Raw genomic sequence first — 16988 nt, 5'->3', positions numbered from 1 at the left:
AACAAAAACGTTCCATATCAGAAACATATTCACTCAACTAAAAGAAGGTCGAGTTTTACTTGCAAATGAAAACATACTAGAACCTTTCTGTCAATTTATGAGAAGTAGAACCACTGTGCCACTTGGTTGTTCTTTAAATAAAAAAATGAGTTGTAACGCACGCTAACAGAAACGCTATGAGCATCGTTTGAGCAGTCAGACACAATTCAAACAGACACAATAATACAGCATCACCAATCATGTCAACCCTCACCAAACTAAATCCTACTGAGACGAGCCAACAGAACAACACCAAGAAATTAAAAAAATATGTGACACGCCGACGATGACGGAAGAATCCGATGGCCTCACCTGTTCCCCCATGGGCACGACGAGCCTGGCATCCCACTCGCGGCTGCGCGTCATGCAGTGCAGCCCCCAGCGGGCGCAGGGTGATGAAGTGCTTTTCAGGAGATGTGAGGCACTAGACAGCAATCTTGAGCATCATTGCAAACTGGCTGCTGTTGCACTGCTTCATGTCCTGCAACAACAGCAGCATCAACAAGAACAAGCGCTTCAGTTCACCAGTTGGTCCATGAATCGGATACTTGACAGATATACTGTATATTGCTACTATTAGTTAAGACACCAAAACAGGTGATAATTAATAAAATATATGTATGCACTATGTTAAACCATTAAATGGGTGATTAGTAAGGGATGGTAAAATATTTGTAGATTTCACATTAGTGGACTGCTTGCAAGCTGACAAGAGCAACTGTATTCCTAGTGAAAATTGAACTTGGGGTTTGACAAATCAAACAACAGACAACAATGACAACTGAAGCACTTGAGCTCTTTTATATTCTCAAAGACAGCAGAAAACACACGAATTAATAAAAATATATTATGCTTAGCGAGTGCATACATATAGTAGTAATGTACAGTATATTCTAAGAATTCAAGTGTTGCACAATAATAGACCCACCCTCCCCTAATAAGTAATGCTTTTTAAATGGCTGATTAGTCAGAGATGGTTAAGTAATTGTGTTCCCTGCTATTGAATTGCTTGCACTGTAATGAGAGCAAAAGTATTCTACTAGTAATGTACAATATATTAGTATATTATGCTTGTCAAGTGTTACAGGCTTCACATTTTAAGCATTTTACAGTAATTAATCGCCCTACTGTCCGTCAAATAACTAGTTAACCAGAGATGGCTAATAACCAACAGATTTTCCATTATTGAATAGCTTGCACTGCTGTACTTACGACCAACAGTATTTCTAGTGAAAACTGAACTTGGAACATTTGACAAATCCCAAGGCCAGAATCCAGAAATCACGATCGGAGCAAAAAAGGCCTAAAAGTGTACCCCCCCCCCACACACACCCCTAAAACAAATCTGGAACTCAACTGTGCTAATAATCATTTGCTAGCAGGATATCAAAAAAGTATACTAATTTACTATGCTAAGCCACTTGCACAGACAAAAACCATCTAGTAATTTCGGATGAACATGCTAGCAGGATATTCAAGTGTTGAACAAAAAAGTATACTAATAATAGGATTTAGTCAATAGAACCCCAGAAACCCATAAAATCACTTCACATCCTGATTCAGCATTTTGTGTTGAAATATTGGCCATCAAGTAATTTTGTGCAAGTCTCAAAACAAGGCAATAATAATATAATTACTGAAGCCGATGATATGGTTAGATTATTTGGAAGTGACTTCAAATAGAACATATGGCATGCCTTAGTCATGCCCTAAGGCTAAGCAAAACATATTTAAGCACCTCCATGAATACAACCGAGTCTCTTAACATGCTTCTACTACAGAAATCATAACAACAGCAGGGTCAAGTTGAGTTAGCTGCAGACCTAGTTGAGTTGTCCCCTTCACTTGGAGAGGACGACGATCTGGTCGTTGCCCACGTCCCCCGCCAGCGGCCGACTCTGCTTCCCCACAGTCTGGAGGGTCAGGCAGAAATCATATTGCCACAGTTTGCCCCTGGTTAACCCGAATCAGCAGCTCGCCATCCTAATCCAACAGACTGAACCTCTGCTTGCTATATCACTTGACCACCTACACGCGAGAAGGCAAAAAAACATTTACTCAAAGCATCTTACAATTCACAACAAATTCGAGATTGACCCAATTAATTATACAGCATATAGAGATTTCATAATCAAATTTCATGTTCCTAGGCTGCTAGCTATCAAGATGAAAACAACATGTAGCAGATACAAGCATACCAGGCAAGGTGGGCTAGGTGTTTAGTCAGATCCTATTACAGGGCTCGGAAATGATAATACCACAACCCACAACCCTTTGCATGTACTAGACCCCATAAACCTGTCCAAATTGCTATATGCACGACCCGTTACAGTCCACACTTACATGATATGCTCAATGAACAAATGCCAAAGCCCTTTTACTTGTACCAGACCCCAACCACATGTAGCTAGCAAATTAATCATTGCACGTGTCTGATCCTCTCAGATGCTAGACTTGAAGAACATCAACAAGGCCAACTAAAATCGGACCCTCCCAATCATGGATTTGGCTCCCAGGTAAGTAATAAATCACGCATCTGATCAGGTAAAGAGAAATCAAGAATAGGAGAACGTTACCAATCCCAGCTTCCGGAGGTATTCTCCACCAGGTTGGGTTGGGTCTTGCGCAGACGTCGTAGATGATCGGCTTCTCGAACCACCAGATGACGATTTGGATCCCCTCGGTGTACACCTGCACGGAGCAAACGCCCAAGGGCGACCGAAAATCAACCGCAGACCAAACACGCCGAGAACAACAGGGAGCAAGGGACCAACCGTGGACCAAGCCGCTGGCGCCGCCGTGGCCGCAGATCCTGGGTGGTCGCTCGGGGATCCGTCGACATCGAAGATGGAAGGCTGGTCTTGGTGTTGGCTCATGAAGACGTCGGGGTCCTTCTTCTCCTCCAACTCCGTCTGTCAGGTACGCATGCCATCAGTGCCGCGCCACACAGCTTTGCTCCGACCGCGAACCCTAACCCTAACAGAGAAGGATGAGGGAGTTTGTGTGCGGTTAGACACGAAGATGGAGGCGGACGACGTAGGTAGGGAAGGAAGGGGAGGGGAGGTTGGTGCACGGCGGCGACAGGCGAGGTTTGTGGTGGCGGCGGGGAGGGGATGGGGAGGGAGGTGGCGGCGGGGAGGGGATGGGAAGGGGAGGAAGCGACGAGTGGTTGGGTAGGGTTCGCGAGGATGAGGAGTTGGTGCGGTGGTTTTTTTTCTCCTTTCTTTAGATGGATGGATGGATGGACATGGGATTGCTAGCAATGGATGGTAGGATTTCTGCCATGTCATCGATCTGTGTCATACATGGTTCCACCAATCAAAATCCAGCTTATGTAATTGTGTTTCTTTCTTTTGTCTCTTTTATATTTTTTAACCTCTTATTTTGGGTAAACACTCAACATATTAGCCTCATGTTGTATGTTTAAATGACCCAATATTGTGCACATATGTGTATCTTAGGATTTCAAACAATGATGATTTTGTGGTCTTCATTTGCATTGCACACAAAAAAATTCATTTTTCGAGTGTCCCAAATGACTTTTTTTGTGAAGAACCTACCAAATAATTGTTGCACAATTGGACCAAATCATTTTTCTAAAATACTAGGTCATATTTAATTCATAACTGACCAAATGTTTGGGTGTAAAAAGTTTTGACCCACCTCTGTTGAAAAAGACAAATTCCCGCCGATTCAGTTGGAAGTGGGTCAAATTTGAACTGCGTCTGCCTCGTAGTTTGCTCTTTATTTTTTCCAAAAATCATTTATAGGTAAGTATCTATTTAATCAGAGAAACACCAAAAAAATTCCATGATTCAACCACTGGCTAGGAACGGTCATTCCCGCCGTTTTGACCGCATTTTGAAACGGGCATAAAAAATTCAAAAAAAATCAAAAAATTGGAAAACCTTCACATTGCGGCATCATATGTGACCAAGTTACCAGGAAACATAATAAACTTGTAATACGGTAATTATTTGAAAAAAATGTTTTCAGAAATGAGCTATCATGTGTGAAGATTCATGGCTTTCAACTCAAATGATCAATCTTATGGCCACATTCATGGCATAGTTTGTTCAAATGATCTCATATTGTGCACAAGGGTGTATCTTGGAATTCCAAACAATGTTGCCAAAGGGAGTTTTCATTTTCTTTGCACGAAAAATTCATTTTCCATTTTCCGAGTGCCCAAAAGGAGGTTTTTTTGTGAAGGAACTACCAAATAATTGTTGCAAAATTGGACCTAATCAATTTTATAGAATACTAGGACATAATTAATGCACAATTGACAAAATTGTTGGGTGTCAAAAGTTTTGATCCACCTCTGGTGAAAAAGACAAATTCCCGCCGATTCAGCTGGAAGCGAGTCAAATTTGAACTGCAGCTTCCTCATAGTTTGCTATTTATTTTTTCCAAAAATCCTTTCTAGGTACATAAGTATCTATTTAATCACAGAAACAACAAAAGTTTTCCAAGATTCAACCACTATCTAGGAACGGTCAAGCCCGCCGTTTTGACCGCATTTTGAAACAGGCATAAAAAATTTAAAAAAAATCAAAAATTGGAAAACCTTCGCATTGTGTCATTATATGTGACCAAGTTTCCAATAAAAATAATAACCTTGTAATATGGTAATTATTTTAAAAAAGTGTTCTCATAAATGAGCTATCAAGTGTGAAGATTCATGGCTTTCAAGCAAAATGATCAATCTTGTGGCCACATTCATGGCATAGTTTGTTCAAATGATCCCATATTGTGCACAAGGGTGCATATTGGAATGGAAAACAATGTTGCCTAAGGAAGTTTTCATTTTCTTTGGACGAAAAAAACACTTTTCATTTTCCGAGTGCCCAAAAGGAGGTTTTTTGTGAAGGAACTACCAAATAATGGTTGCAAAATTGGACCAAATCAATTTTCTAAAATAATAGGACATATTTAGTGCACAATTGACAAAATGGTTGGGTGCAAAAAGTTTTGATCCACCTCTCGTGAAAAAGACAAATTTCCGACGATTCAATTGGAAGCAGGTCAAATTTGAACTGCAGCTGCCTCATAGTTTGCTATTTATTTTTCCAAAAATCATTTCTAGTTACATAAGTACCTATTTAATCAGAGAAACACCAAAAAAATTCCAAGATTCAACCACTAGCTAGGAACGGTCAAGCCCGCCGTTTTGACCGCATTTTGAAACGGGCATAAAAAATTCAAAAAAAATCAAAAAATTGGAAAACCTTCGCATTGTGTCCTTATATGTGACCAAGTTTCCAGGAAAAATAATAAACTTGTAATACGGTAATTATTTTAAAAAAGCGTTCTCAGAAATGAGCTATCATGCGTGAAGATTCATGGCTTTCAAGCCAAATGATCAATCTTATGGCCACATTCATGGCATAGTTTGTTCAAATGATCTCATATTGTGCACGAGGGTGCATCTTGGAATTCCAAACAATGTTCCCTAAGGAAGTTTTCATTTTCTTTGCACGGAAAATTCATTTTTCATTTTCCGAGTGCCCAAAAGGAGGTTTTTTGTGAAGGAACTACCAAATAATTGTTGCAAAATTGGACCTAATCAATTTTATAGAATACTAGGACATAATTAATGCACAATTGACAAAATTGTTGGGTGTCAAAAGTTTTGATCCACCTCTGGTGAAAAAGACAAATTCCCGCCGATTCAGCTGGAAGCGAGTCAAATTTGAACTGCAGCTTCCTCATAGTTTGCTATTTATTTTTTCCAAAAATCCTTTCTAGGTACATAAGTATCTATTTAATCACAGAAACAACAAAAGTTTTCCAAGATTCAACCACTATCTAGGAACGGTCAAGCCCGCCGTTTTGACCGCATTTTGAAACAGGCATAAAAAATTTAAAAAAAATCAAAAATTGGAAAACCTTCGCATTGTGTCATTATATGTGACCAAGTTTCCAATAAAAATAATAACCTTGTAATATGGTAATTATTTTAAAAAAGTGTTCTCATAAATGAGCTATCAAGTGTGAAGATTCATGGCTTTCAAGCAAAATGATCAATCTTGTGGCCACATTCATGGCATAGTTTGTTCAAATGATCCCATATTGTGCACAAGGGTGCATATTGGAATGGAAAACAATGTTGCCTAAGGAAGTTTTCATTTTCTTTGGACGAAAAAAACACTTTTCATTTTCCGAGTGCCCAAAAGGAGGTTTTTTGTGAAGGAACTACCAAATAATGGTTGCAAAATTGGACCAAATCAATTTTCTAAAATAATAGGACATATTTAGTGCACAATTGACAAAATGGTTGGGTGCAAAAAGTTTTGATCCACCTCTCGTGAAAAAGACAAATTTCCGACGATTCAATTGGAAGCAGGTCAAATTTGAACTGCAGCTGCCTCATAGTTTGCTATTTATTTTTCCAAAAATCATTTCTAGTTACATAAGTACCTATTTAATCAGAGAAACACCAAAAAAATTCCAAGATTCAACCACTAGCTAGGAACGGTCAAGCCCGCCGTTTTGACCGCATTTTGAAACGGGCATAAAAAATTCAAAAAAAATCAAAAAATTGGAAAACCTTCGCATTGTGTCCTTATATGTGACCAAGTTTCCAGGAAAAATAATAAACTTGTAATACGGTAATTATTTTAAAAAAGCGTTCTCAGAAATGAGCTATCATGCGTGAAGATTCATGGCTTTCAAGCCAAATGATCAATCTTATGGCCACATTCATGGCATAGTTTGTTCAAATGATCTCATATTGTGCACGAGGGTGCATCTTGGAATTCCAAACAATGTTCCCTAAGGAAGTTTTCATTTTCTTTGCACGGAAAATTCATTTTTCATTTTCCGAGTGCCCAAAAGGAGGTTTTTTGTGAAGGAACTACCAAATAATTGTTGCAAAATTGGACCTAATCAATTTTATAAAATACTAGGCCATATATAATGCACAACTGAAAAAATGGTTGGATGTCAAAATTTTTGATCCACCTCTGGTGAAAAAGACAAATTCCCATCGATTCAGCTGGAAGCGGGTCAAATTTGAACTGCAGCTGCCTCATAGTTTGCTCTTTATTTTTTTCAAAAAATCATTTCTAGGTAAATAAGTATCTATTTAATCAAAAATACATGGTTTGATGGCGAGACATCGAGGTTTGGACGGTGGCCGAGGGCCCCAACTCTAGAGCACGTAAGCTCGCATGCCCGCCGCATGGTCACCGCGTGACCGTGGCGTTGCCATGTGTTCAGGGCAGCCTAGGCATTTCTAGTGGGTTGGGCACTCCCCAGGTAGGTGCTAGGAAGAAAATCACAACATAAGATTCTTACGAGGAGACCGATCGATGCTCAAACATGAATAAGCAGCCAAGTGTTTGATTTGCGGTACGGGAAATGCACATGGCTAATGGGCGTGAGTTTTGGCTGAGGATGATCAGTTACTAAGAAGACCGTCTTCACAAATTTTCACCTCAAAAGGAGGAGCCTAGGTGGTACTTGCTTTACAAACTACCACATTGGACATAAATACGAATGTTGAAGCTGGGCTCAAAATAATGAATGGATTGAGCTGGCATTTGGTGGAGGATGGTTATTTGGGCACAGGAAAGCACTGTAGAAAATGGATACCATTTGGACATGCCAAAGTGGTACTTCCTTCACAAAGTGCTGCTCTGAACAGAATAGGAAAATGAATATTTTCGAATTATTTTTGAACTAGGCAAGGAATGTTTTTACATATTTGACGAAGATATGACCCAAAGAATTTATGAGATTTTTTTGGGAATTTTGGGAATGACAAAAATATAGGTTGCTTCACAACCTAGGGCAAAAACTGCCACATGGACATGACACATAGGTAAAACTGATGAGGTGGCGCCTACTCATAGCAACCCACCACAATTTACAAGGCTATGACCATCTATATTGGTCGTTAACAACTAGAAATATGGCAGCGGACTAGCGCTGTTTGCTTTATGACCTTTTCGTGTAAGGAAATTATGACCTTTCTGACCAAAATGGTCGCAATGGTTTAGGGTTTGGAGCCCCTCGAACAGCTTTTGACCAATTGGTCTGAAATGGTCATAGATCTATGACCAATTCTTCCAGGGTCACTGACATAAGGTCACTAGTTGACATATTTCTGTAGTGCATGCACGAGTCTTTCTTGAGTCTCGGCGACTTTGAGCGTGAAACTGCTAGGGAGTACCTCCAAAACTTCATGGTACAGAATAAGGACCGGGGAATTGTCCTCGTGCCTTATCATCCAAAGTAAGTCAGTTCCGGACAACCCTTTCGTACATTTCAATCATTCCTTCTCTCTCATACGGGGAATAATTTGAGGTGTCTTTTCCCCGCAGCAATGGGCACGCCGTCCTTATCGTTCTTTACCCACAAGTCTCCCACGCCGTGTATTTTGACCCTTCCAGAGACTACGAGAAAAAAGACTACACCCACATAATGAATATTCTAGATGATCCTCTCCAAGGCTTCAGCTTTAGAGGTGGACACGTGCAAATCAGGAAACAAAGGAACAAGAAGATGGGTTTCGCGCATAAAACTAACTTCTCCTACATCCATGTCCCAAAACCAAGCAAGAAGGATGGATTCTACATCGTCCATCTCATGATTCAGTTCAACACGGATCACCAAAAGCTTCGCATGAGAAGCAGAAATGATGATCACATCCACAAGTGGCTAGAACTTCATGGAGAAGTGGATTATAAACTTAGAGATGACTTCTTTCACATCCAAAGCAACATTGCGACGATCATCATGAAAGAAGTCGTCGATGAGAAGGGGGTGTTCCACCACGGCCCTATATCGCGAGCTGACGTCCGAACTCGCATAGGCATGCAACGTATAGACCTCACGCCATTCAAGAAGCTAGGGTTCATCCTCGATGATATGGAAGGATGGAACTTCTAGTGATTTATGATGCCGATGATGATGATATGTGTCGGTTGAACTTGTATACTTTTTGTAGCGATGAAAATTTGTGATGTCCACGGTCCCTGCCGAACTTGCGTAACGCTACTTTGTTAGTTTGCCTACGATGACCTGCGTACCTCTAGTTAATTAATTTGCGTACTGTATGTTGCATCTAGTTGCTAACCCTTTCTTTTTCGGTGTTGCTCTAGTATATTTTGTTGCATATATATGATTGTACATCTTCTTCATGAACATGCATCTCTAACAGGTACTTTGTTTCTTGATGGCGAGATGGAATTGCTATGTCGTGTACAAAGGGAAGGTTCCGGGGGTGTACAACGAGTGGCATGAGTGTCAGGCGCAAGTGAATGGGTTCACGGGCACCAGCCATAAAGGCTTAAAAAGCAGACAAGAAGGAGAAGCTAGTTACTTGAGGTTCACGCTAGCGTGAGAGAGGACTCGTTACCGCCACCTCATGTACTGCATAGTTCCGCTCTCACTCATAGTGATAGCTCTTCTTGCGTATACCTTTGTTTAGATGGATGACGTTGTTGTAGTTGCAAGTATTCGAGACTTGCATGTATCACTATTTTCGAGATGATGACAAGATACCACTTTGTGTTGGATGATGATTATGATGAGACTATTTGTATGTATATGCTATGATTACATTTGTGGTCTCGCAGACATTTGTATGTGTATCATGATGACATTTCTATGTGCTAAAGATTCTTTTATAAAGCTTGTTCAAATACAAAACAAATATGCCGGAAAAGAAAACTACTTAAATTAGCAGTAGCGAGTGTATAAAAGTTAGCAGCAGCGCCGCGATAGCAGTAGCGCGTCCAGACAAAGCGCGCTAGAGCTACTAGCAGTAGCGAGCTTCCACTAACTGCGCTGCTGCTACACTTGTGTAGCAGTAGCGCCGGTGAGCACGCGCTACTGCTATGTGTTAGCTGTACCGTCTTATTAGTAGCGCCACTCCCCGCGCTACTGATACACCTAAAACCCGCGCTGCTGCTAGCCTTTTGCCGAGTAGTGCGCTCTTGCTGTTGCAGCTGCTACCATGGTCGCTGGCTAGGAGCTCGACCTGGTTTCCTGATCCGTCCGAGGGAACCAGGCGGCAGAGGAGGGGTGGATAAATGGAGAATGGAATGGGCTTAAACCGTGTACAATGTAGACCTCTAAAATGGACATGCCTTATTTTTTTGCAAGCTTGGCTTAGCCCAGGAGATTATTGTTAACTACTGTAACTTTGATTACACTAAAAGCCAATGACGGGAGAAGAACATGATAAAAGCACTCGCGAACTCTCTGGGCGCACTTACAGAAGACCCCGAGGAACTGAAGAGGTTGGTAACTGATTTCTATAAGAATCTTTACACATCAGAAGACGTTGCCGACATGGATCAGGTACTTTCGAAGGTCCCAATCAAAGTTAATCCTCAAATGAATGCTATGCTCCTAGCGCCATACACAAATGAGGAAGTAAAAACTGCTCTTTTTCAAATGTTCCCAATGAAGGCCCCGGGACCGGACGGTTTCCCAGCTCATTTCTACCAAAGGCATTGGGATATTTGTGGTGAGGAAGTGACCAAAGCAGTTCTAAGGATTGTCAGAGGAGAGGAAGGAGTTGATTGTGTTAATGACACGGTCCTGGTTCTTATACCTAAAGTTCTGAATCCGACCCAACTTTCTCAGTTCTGTCGCATCAGTTTGTGTAATTTCATTTATAAAATCGCATCAAAGGTGGTGGCAAACAGGCTCAAATTTATTCTTCCGGACATCATCTCTGAGGAACTACCGGCCTTCGTACCAGGTCGGTTGATTACATATAACATCATTTGCGCATATGAGTGTCTGCATTTTATGAAGAGGAGCAGATCTAAGTCAAACAGTTATTGTGCTTTGAAACTGAACATGATAAAAGCCTATGACAGATTGGAGTGGTCATACCTCCGTGCCATGATTGAGAAATTGGGCTTCACACATGCTTGGGTTGAAACAGTGATGTCTATGGTACAATATGTTTCCTTCTCGGTGTTGTTCAATGGTGAAAAATTAGAGAAATTTACACCTACGCGTGGAATCTGGCAGGCAGATCCTATTTCCCCTTATCTTCTCTTGATTGCAGCATAGCGCCTTTCGTGCCTTTTGAAATCTAGTTCTCAGTCGTCTGAATTTGAAGGTGGCACCGATAGCTCCGTCTGTTAACTATCTCGCTTTTGTAGATGATAGACTGTTGCTTTTTAAGTCAAGTGTTGAAGGGGCTGCAAAGGTATCAAACCTACTGGATGTATATTGCAGGGCTTCTGGGCAGAAGATTAATCATGAGAAATCATATATATTCTTCAGTAAGGGCTGCAGACAGAGTATGAGAAATAATGTCAAGCAAGTTCTAAATGTTCAAAATGAATCACTGAGTGATAGGTATTTGGGAATGCCAACAGATGTCGGTCAGTCAAAGATGGGTACTTTCAAATATTTGAGAGATAGAGTTTGGGAGAAGGTAAGGGAATGGATGGAGAAACTATTGTCAGTAGCAGGAAAAGAGATCTTGATTAAGTCTGTTGCTCAGGCCATCCTAGTTTATTCCATGGCTTGCTTTAGATTACCCAGAGGCTTGTGTGACAACATCACCTCTATCATTAGACAGTTTTGGTGGGGAAGTAAGCAGGGTAAGAGGAAACCATGTTGGGTCTCGTGGGACGTTATGACAAAACCAAAATATCTTGGTGGCATGGGTTTCAGAGACATAGAGATCTTCAATCTATCATTGCTCGCACGGCAGGCATGGAGAATGCTTGAGGAGCCCAACTCCCTCAGTGCAAGAATACTAAAAGTTGTCTATTTCCCACTTCATTCTTTCCTAGATGCAGACCCTGGTGGTAAACCATCTCAGATATGGCGTGCTATAATTGATGGCAGGGAGATATTGAAACAGGGCATCATTAGACGCATTGGGAATGGGTCTACAACAAACATATGGGAAACCAACTGGTTGCCTAGGGTTGGACCAATGCAGTCAATAATTTCACTAGTCCCAAACCCTCCAGCAATGGTTTCTGAGCTGATCGACAACACAACGGCATCCTGGACAGAAGATGTGATACGGGCCATGTTTTTACCCTTTGACGCAGCCACCATCTTGTCGATACCCATGTGTATGAGGGTGGTAGAGGATTTTTGGGCATGGTCCAGCGAGAGAAATAGGCGTTTCTCAGTGAAATCAGCTTACCATATGATCATGAATACAAAGGAGGGTAGAAAGAACTGGATGGATGTTAATGCAGGCAATTCAACAACGAGCACGATGAGCAAGGCATGGACAGAGCTATGGCACATAAAGGTCCCGTCCAAGCTCAAGGTTTTTCTGTGGTGCCTGGCGCGACACATGTCGGATACACGCTTGTGTGCATGATGCGGATGCGAGGACTCATAGAGGCATGCCCTGCTGGAGTTTACCATGTCTAGATGCATTTGGGCCCTTTCTAATGAGGCTCTGACAGAGAAGGTAAGCCAAAACCAGGAGGTTAATGCAAACAACTGGTTGTTTTCGATGCACGACGAGCTACCATAGAAGGATTTTGTCTTGCTGGTTGTTACGCTCTAGGCTGTTTGGCGAGCAAGGAGAAAGGCCATTTATGAGGATACCTTCCAGATTCCTATAGCAATAAACCTGTTCATTCAGTCTTACTTGTCAGATATTTACGCCCTGGACAAGCCGAGCAACAAACACAAGGGGTTAACTTATGGTCCGGCCTACGCATTGGATTTCTCCTCCTGACGATTTCCTTAAGATCAATGTTGATGCTGCGGTTGCACGGGGCCGAGGAGTAGCAGCAGCTATTTGCGGCAACAAAGGAGTTTTTCAGGGGGCATCCACCATTGTCATCAGGAACATAGCTGATCCTCCCATGATGGAAGCCTTAGCTATTCGGGAGGCACTAGCACTCGCCGAAGACCTCAATATCCAGAGCATAGATGTTGCTTTGGACTGCAAGGTGGTGGTGGATGATATAAAGCAGAAGCACTTGTCCAATTATGGAGCAATTTTACATGAAATCATATACTAGAGTCACTCTTTTTAGAGATGTAATTTTGTTCACGAGTTTAGGAGCTCGAATTTCGAGGCTCACAATTTAGCGAAACATGTTTTTATGTTTGGGGGTGGGTCGCCATGTTTGGTTAGGACACTCTGGTGATCTTTCTTTCGTGCATGTAAACTTGATTTCGGGTCAAATAAAGCTTCGCGACATTGTCTCAAAAAAAAGATTACACTAAAAACACTTAACTTTGTTGTTGCGAAGCTCTGCATCTTGGCGAGGATTTGCTATTTCAAGATTTTATTATTGCCTCCGACTTAAAATAGGTGATAAACGACATTGAGAAGTAACCCAACAGTACCTATGGACACATTATAAAGAAAATCAAGCACCGAGCATCAAACTTCAATTGCAAATTCAATTTCGAAGGCTAAGCAACGAACACGGACGCAAATAGACTAGCTAATATTTTGAATTCTCTGGACGAGCCGATCGTCGTTGATCGGAGAGCGCGAGGAACGAGCCGAGGTACGCCCCCAACAACAACATGTTGTGGAAGGCGTATCTCGACCGCCGCCACGCCGACTAGCTCGCCTCCACGAACGGCGTCGAACCCCGCGACCGCCTCAATGCAGACGAGCGACGCCGATGGTGGGGTGTCCCCGGGCGCACGCTTGAACCCGGTCTCGGGCACATCAAGGCCGGCAACGAGACGCGGTTGGAGTACCCGGCGCCCCCCTCCTCTCGCCGTCGCGGCAGCTCCTAGACGTCGAGGCGAATGGAGACGGCCTCCTCGTCCCCGTCAAGTCGGAGCCGCGGGGGAGACGCCGCTCGGGCGGCGCACCCCTCGTCATCAACGAGACGGCCGTGGCCCTTCTCCCTCCTCCTCCCGCCTCGTCAAGCCGAAAACCGAGCCGGCGCTCCTTCCAGTGAAGAAGGGGCACGATGCCATGGCGCCGACAAGGAGACCGGCCTGAAATGGGCGTGGGATGACTACGTCCGGCAGGAGATGGAGCGCCAGCGCCGAGCCCTCGAGGAGGGCGCCGCGGCCGTGACGAGGGCGGCATCGTCATCCTCGACGACGAGGCGCCTGGGGCGTCCAACCGCCCACGCATCGGCGACGCAGGTCAGGGGTGCAGCAAGGACGGCGGCGACTACACCAACTTTTACAGGCTCCTCAGCATGTAGAAGGCGGGCGGCGACGACGATGGCTAGTAGTAGTAGTACTTTTTAGTTTGTTTTAAATTTTGTACAAATATAAATGAAACGCCTAAATTTGCTCCAAATTTGTGTCGTTATTGTCCACATTTTGGTGGAGTTTGGTTTTTAAAAAATGGCGTCTGGGGCGAGCTTGGGGGCGACCGCCGCCACACTGATTTTTCTACCGACGCGCCACCAGGCAGCGCTATTTCAAGCCCCTGAGGGGCCGAACGGCTGAAGATGCTCTTACGCCTTCATCCCCTTCGACATTGGTCCGCGGTCCTGCATCGGGGAGAAGTTTGCCATCCAAGAGATCAAGCTGGCCATCATCCATTTTGTATAGCAACCAAGTGTTTCGTCACTCAAAAGCCATGGAGTCACCGCTAGGGTTTCAGTATGGGATCGTGCTCAACTTCAAACATCGGGTCAAGCTTCAGGTCATCCACAGGCACAAGGATTAGATATGTTTTGGTGATGGATCTCAACTTCTTCATCTCTACTCCTAATGTCTCACTTGATAGGATATCACGGTTTTTTTCGTCTTCCACTTTCGTCTAGGTTTCTTCGTCTCCCCTTCCACCACCCCATCAGTTTATTTCCGCCTCACCTCTCACACAACGAAACAAATCTGATCGGATCAGTTTCCATGCCGTTGCATGTAATTTAGCGATGTTTTTATGTGAAAGAATCAATCACAATCAATTCTCTAAAGATCAAACCTAAATTAATTAACTTACCATAAATCGCTCAATCACATTAATTAATCTTTTCATACGTCATCAAAATTACGTTAGTTTTTTTGGGAAAATCTCTACTCTTAAAGTGTCAGTACTGTTAGCTCATTTCGTCACGATCTCTATGATCGATCCCTACCCTCGTCCTCCACCGATTTTTTCCATCCCACGTCCGGTATGCCCATAAGAAAATGTGCCTTATCCCTAACCTCCCCGCTCCCCGCATCTCCCCGTCCTCCTCCACGAGCATCCACCGCCGCCAGTGTGTCGGCTGCCTCCCTCCCCCCAGTGTCGGCCACCTCTCTTCCCACATAGCTGGTCGCCTCCCTCTACCGGATGCCAGCTCCCTATTTCCCCACCGCCGGCCATGTCCTTCCACCGCGAGTCGGCAGCATCCGTAGCGCGGCCGCCTCCTTCCACTCCCTCCACCACACGCCGCCTGCTGGATCTCACCTTCAAACTCGTTGGCCTCCCATGCCACCAACCTTGCATCATCCACCTGCTTAGGCCCACCTCATAGGCAAGGCAAACGGGGCGCCCGCCCTAGCCCCGGAAATCAGGGGGCCTTACTTCCGCAGATTTATTGGACCTATAACGCAATCATTCTCCTCTGTATGCGTGACTCATCTTCCTCTCCAGGTTTCCAATCAAGTCTTCCAGCGCCGCCGCTCCCATCTTGTCCGATTCAGAGGTGGAGAATATCCATTAACAGAGACAAATGACATAGATTCGTTTCGCAGTCAATTCTACTTCTTTTCTGAACGTCCTGCTTGTTCCATATCAACTAGCGGTGGCTCAAATGTGCTCCCCACGGAGTATCTACCGGCCAAGGAATGAGAATAGCGGTTTGAGCTATAGATTGCTATGATTTGTTTGTTTTTGAATTAAGAAACGGCAAAATAATACAAATTGTTCCATGTTTCGACAAATTAAAAAAAAATTGAACAATGTATGCACATCACCACCACCGCCACGCACATGGGTACCACAACCGTTATAACCATTCAACTAATGGTTGGTTTCAATAACATTTTTTTCTTCATTTCTCTATGGCATACTATTGTGTTTGGTAATATGATGTGTCTAAGATAATTGTCAATAAAAAATATGTGTGTTAACTAAGACATGCATAGTTGATTATTTTAGCTTCATGTGTAGCATCTTATCTTCTTTTTTTCTAAAAGCCCGTGGCAACGCACGGGCGTTCTGCTAGTGATATGTAATGGTCCAATGTATATGAATATGTGCACAATCAATATGTATAATACTGCATAGTTGACCTGAGATACGTCATTATGTGTAAAAATCTTATTGGAATATCAATGTTGAGAATGTGACGACGAAACTCAAAAGTATGGTGAAATGGACCATGATTTTGTGACGCCTTTTTTCTACTAGGGGTCTACCCGGGCCCTGATTAAAACTTTAGCAAGGCCTAGTTAAATCAACCAGATCATTGCGCCTATATATAAATCAACAGTTTCTCTTGGGTGCATCCCACCCACCCCCACCTCTCCCCTCTAAAAGTTTACACTAATAATAAAGTTACTTAAAAGGCTATCGCCATATTAGCATTTACCAATTTGTAAACTTTTCCAAAACCCTAAATCAATAGTTCATCGGACAAAATCAATAGTTCCACTATATGTCTATATAGAAGTAGAAACCTTCCTGTACTGAACCAAGTGATGTTCGTTAATTTTGCATCTTCAAGCTGGGCGGTGAGACCATGGGAGGGAGTAGGAGAACAGAACCCGTGGTGCACGCGGGTCACGGGCAGGAGATTCTACCATTCTGGCTAGACATCTAACCATGTAGAGTTGCGATTGACCTGGATCACCACCTCTCCTCCGTCCTGTCAGCACCTTACAAAGCCATTTGGAGTTGTAGCACCGGATTCGACTTGTGTTCACATCGACTCATTCTTTCACGCACGCATGCACGCATGGCGATTCTTTGTAATCTTTTGCAAAAACACACAACTAGCAAGTGTGTTTATGATCTTTGTCAATGACGTCATACAAAGGGGATTCGGATCACACTTTGAATACAATAGGCGTACAAATCC

General features: G+C 43.1%; 1 protein-coding gene across 1 annotated transcript in view; it reads left to right on the top strand.

The window, feature by feature from the left end:
• Positions 1 to 325: 325 nt before the first annotated feature.
• LOC119346963 (RING finger protein unkempt homolog) overlaps positions 326 to 16988 on the top strand; it is a 19822-nt gene continuing 3159 nt past the window's right edge. The window contains exon 1 of the mRNA XM_037616015.1: positions 326 to 570. Coding sequence (XP_037471912.1) covers positions 326 to 570 — 245 coding nt within the window. The remainder of the gene's footprint in view (positions 571 to 16988) is intronic.

The sequence above is a fragment of the Triticum dicoccoides genome, unplaced genomic scaffold, assembly GCF_002162155.2.
Source record: "Triticum dicoccoides isolate Atlit2015 ecotype Zavitan unplaced genomic scaffold, WEW_v2.0 scaffold5622, whole genome shotgun sequence".
NCBI lineage: Eukaryota > Viridiplantae > Streptophyta > Magnoliopsida > Poales > Poaceae > Triticum > Triticum dicoccoides.
Note: the sequence above shows the minus strand (reverse complement) of the source record. Positions and strands in the feature narration are given on the sequence as shown.